The sequence below is a fragment of the Colobus angolensis genome, unplaced genomic scaffold (assembly GCF_000951035.1).
Source record: "Colobus angolensis palliatus isolate OR3802 unplaced genomic scaffold, Cang.pa_1.0 Scaffold36, whole genome shotgun sequence".
In the NCBI taxonomy this organism is placed as follows: domain Eukaryota; kingdom Metazoa; phylum Chordata; class Mammalia; order Primates; family Cercopithecidae; genus Colobus; species Colobus angolensis.
In genome coordinates this window covers 1138001-1141741 of record NW_012116932.1, presented here as the reverse complement: position 1 = coordinate 1141741, position 3741 = coordinate 1138001, and the positions used below count along the sequence as shown (strand labels likewise).

The 3741-nt window shown below is 51.6% G+C and overlaps 1 protein-coding gene across 2 annotated transcripts in view; it reads left to right on the top strand.

The window, feature by feature from the left end:
- PRKACA (protein kinase, cAMP-dependent, catalytic, alpha) overlaps positions 1-3462 on the top strand; it is a 29688-nt gene extending 26226 nt beyond the window's left edge. For both annotated transcript variants that reach the window (XM_011953203.1, XM_011953202.1), the window contains exons 9-10: positions 1358-1522; positions 1909-3462. In XM_011953203.1, the coding sequence (XP_011808593.1) occupies positions 1358-1522; positions 1909-2034 (291 nt within the window). In that variant the 3' untranslated portion in view covers positions 2035-3462. The remainder of the gene's footprint in view (positions 1-1357; positions 1523-1908) is intronic.
- Positions 3463-3741: the final 279 nt, after the last annotated feature.

The following is a 3741-nucleotide window of genomic DNA, read 5'->3' as shown; positions in this document are numbered from 1 at the left end:
AGAAAAAAAGAAAATGGCCCAGAGTGGAAAAAAAAAGAAAGAAAAAAATCACAGAAGATCCCATAGGAGAAGATGCACATGACTCCCTTCTTTGTAGCATTTTCTAGTTCCCCCACACCCTCAGTGGTATTATCTCCCTCGTGCAGCCCTGGGATATCTGCCCCACATCTGAGAGGCATGCACAGGCCCAGAGAGGTTAAGGGCCATGGCCAAGGTCACACAGTGTGTAAGAGGCACAGCAGGAACCGTTTCTTGCAACTATAACTCCAGTGATGACTTGCATACAAGGCTGTGGGCTCAGAGCGTATGGGGAAAACTTTCAAGAAGAGTTGAGCTGGACTTTAAAGAATGGAAGAGCCTTAGCTATGCAGAAAGAGAGGAGAGAAAAAGTTTGTCATAAGCATGAATATTTCAGAAGTCTCTGAACCCCAGCAGAGATGCCTTCAGCAGCGGCAGCAGCAGCAGCAGCAGCTGAGAATACAAGTTCTAGAGTCCAGTAGACCTGAGATGGAATTGCCCCATCCCATGCCTCAATGTGACCTTGGAAGAGCTGTTTAACCCTTCCAAGCCTCAGTTTCCCCTTCTCTGAAATGGAAATCATCATAGCACTTGCCTTAGAGCAATGGTTCTTAAAGGGGACCCCTTTCCAGCATCACCATTGCTGGGGAATTTGTTAGAAATGCAGATTATTGGGCCAGGCACGCTGGCTCACAGCTGTAATCCCAACACCTTGGGAGGCCGAGGCAGGTGGATCACCTGAGGTCAGGAGTTCAAGACCAGCCTGACCAATATGGTGAAACCCTGTCTCTACTAAAAATACAAAAATTAGCCAGGTGTCATGGTGTGGGCCTGTGATCCCAGCTACTCAGGAGGCTGAGACAGGAGAATTCCTTGAACCCAGGAGGCGGAGATTGCAGTGAGCCCAGATCGCACCACTGCACTCCAGCCTGGGCTACAGAGTGAGACTTTTTTTTTTTTTAATGCAGATTCTTGCTGGGTGCGGTGGCTCACGCCTATAATCCCAGCAATTTGGGAGGCCAAAGCAGGAGGATCGGTTGAGCCTAGGAGTTCAAGACCAGCCTGGGCAATATAGTGAGACCCTGTCTCTACAAAAACTTAAAATAACTAGCTCTTGAATTTTTAAAGTTTTTAAAGAAATGCAGATTCTCAGGTCACAGTATCACTTCCTAAATTGGAAACTGTAGTGTAGGCTCAAGGAGCTGTTTTACAGGATGCTAGCAGGCACTCAGCTTTGGAGGCCCCCACCCAGTAGGACTGTTGGATGGAGAAAGAAGCCTCATGGGCTCCCCAAGTTCCAGACTAGCTTCCCACCCTGTCCTTGTACCCCTTCCTCCAGGTGCGGTTCCCTTCCCACTTCAGCTCTGACTTGAAGGACCTGCTGCGGAACCTCCTGCAGGTAGATCTCACCAAGCGCTTTGGGAACCTCAAGAATGGGGTCAACGATATCAAGAACCACAAGTGGTTTGCCACAACTGACTGGATCGCCATCTACCAGAGGAAGGTGGGTCTCCCCTCCTTAAGCTGCTGAGGGTTTGGGAGCAAGCCACAAGTCAGGGAGGACAGCCAATAGAAAGAGAAGAGAACACAGGTTCAGGAGCAACCTAGAGTAGAGAGCTGAGAGCAGTGGGGTCTAGAAATGGGATTCTGGGGTCATTTGGCCATTCCATGACCTTGTGCAGCAGATGCCTCTCTCTGGGAAATAATTTCCCGTTTGATGAGTTGGCTACATTAAGAGTTTCAGGCTGTTAAGAGGAATCCATAACCTAATGGTAAGCACAGGCCTGAGTCAGAGTAAGTATCTCTTGAATGTTAGGCCATTCGCATTTATTGTTGTAATAATGATTATGTTGAATGCTGAGGTCTGGGTGATTCTTGATCCCTCTCCAGGTGGAAGCTCCCTTCATACCAAAGTTTAAAGGCCCCGGGGATACAAGTAACTTTGACGACTATGAGGAAGAAGAAATCCGGGTCTCCATCAATGAGAAGTGTGGCAAGGAGTTTTCTGAGTTTTAGGGGTGTGCCTGTGCCCCCATGGGTTTTCTTTTCTTTTTTTTTTTTTTGGTGGGGGGGTGGGAGGGTTGGATTGAACAGCCAGAGGGCCCCAGAGTTCCTTGCATCTAATTTCACCCCCACCCCACCCTCCAGGGTTAGGGGGAGCAGGAAGCCCAGATAATCAGAGGGACAGAAATACCAGCTGCTCCCCCTCATCCCCTTTGCCCTCCTGCCCCCTCCCCCACTTTTCCCTTCCTCCTTCCCCACAGCCCCACAGCTCCCCAGCCCCTCAGCCCCACCCAGCCTACTTCTGCCTGTTTTAAACGAGTTTCTCAACTCCAGTCAGACCAGGTCTTGCTGGTGTATCCAGGGACAGGGTGTGGAAAGAGGGGCTCACACTTAACTCCAGCCCCCATCCACACCCCCATCCCACCCAACCACAGGCCCCACTTGCTAAGGGCAAATGAACGAAGCGCCAACCTTCCTTTCGGAGTAATCCTTACTGGGAAGGAGAGATTTTTAGTGACATGTTCAGTGGGCTGCTTGCTAGAATTTTTTTTAAAAAACAACAATTTAAAATCTTATTTAAGTTCCACCAGTGCCTCCCTCCTTCCTCTACTCTCACCCCTCCCATGTCCCCCCATTCCCCAAATCCATTTTAAAGAGAAGCAGACTGACTTTGGAAAGGGAGGCGCTGGGGTTTGAACCTCCCCGCTGCTAATCTCCCCTGGGCCCCTCCCCGGGGAATCCTCTCTGCCAATCCTGAGAAGGTCTAGGTCCCTTTAGGAAGCCTCCGCTCTCTTCTTCCCCAACAGACCTGTTTTCACACTTGGGCTTTGAGAGCCAGACAAAGCAGCTGCCCCTCTCCCTGCCAAAGAGGAGTCATCCCCCAAAAAGACAGAGGGGGAGCCCCAAGCCCAAGTCTTTCCTCCCAACAGCGTTTCCCCCAACTCCTTAATTTTATTCTCCGCTAGATTTTAATGTCCAGTCTTCCCTCAGCTGAGTGGGGAGGGCATCCCTGCAAAAGGGAACAGAAGAGGCCAAGTGCCCCAACGCCATGGCCCGAGGTTCAAGGCTAGAGCTGCTGGGGAGGGGCTGCCTGTTTTACTCACCCACCAGCTTCCGCCTCCCCCATCCTGGGCGCCCCTCCTCCAGCTTAGCTGTCAGCTGTCCATCACCTCTCCCCCACTGTCTCATTTGTGCTTTTTTCTCACGTAATATAAAAGTGGGGAGCCGCTGGGGAGTCACCCCATTCATCCCCATATTTCCCCCTCTCATAACTTCTCTCCATCCCAGGAGGAGTTCTCAGGCCTGGGGTGGGACCCCGGGTGGGTGCGGGGGCGATTCAACCTGTGTGCTGCGAAGGACGAGACTTCCTCTTGAACAGTGTGCTGTTGTAAACATATTTGAAAACTATTACCAATAAAGTTTTGTTTAAAAAAAAAAAAAGTGTCGCTGGTGTTCTCGACTTCGATCACCCACCCACACACCCCCAGGGGGTTGGAAAGGGAATTTCGGACCCCAGAGTGCAGGCCGATCAGGTCCCGGCTTGAAGTCCTTGTAAACAGGGTTTAGCTGAAATTCCGGCACTCCTTCAGCCCCGCAGGAGAAACGAGCGTCAAACTGCCCTCTGACCCCAGATTCGGGGTCCCCAAATCTGCGGCGCGCCCCCTCGGCGCCCAGCCCGGGACCGAGAGGGCGCTCTAGGGAGGCGCTGGGGCCGGCGCG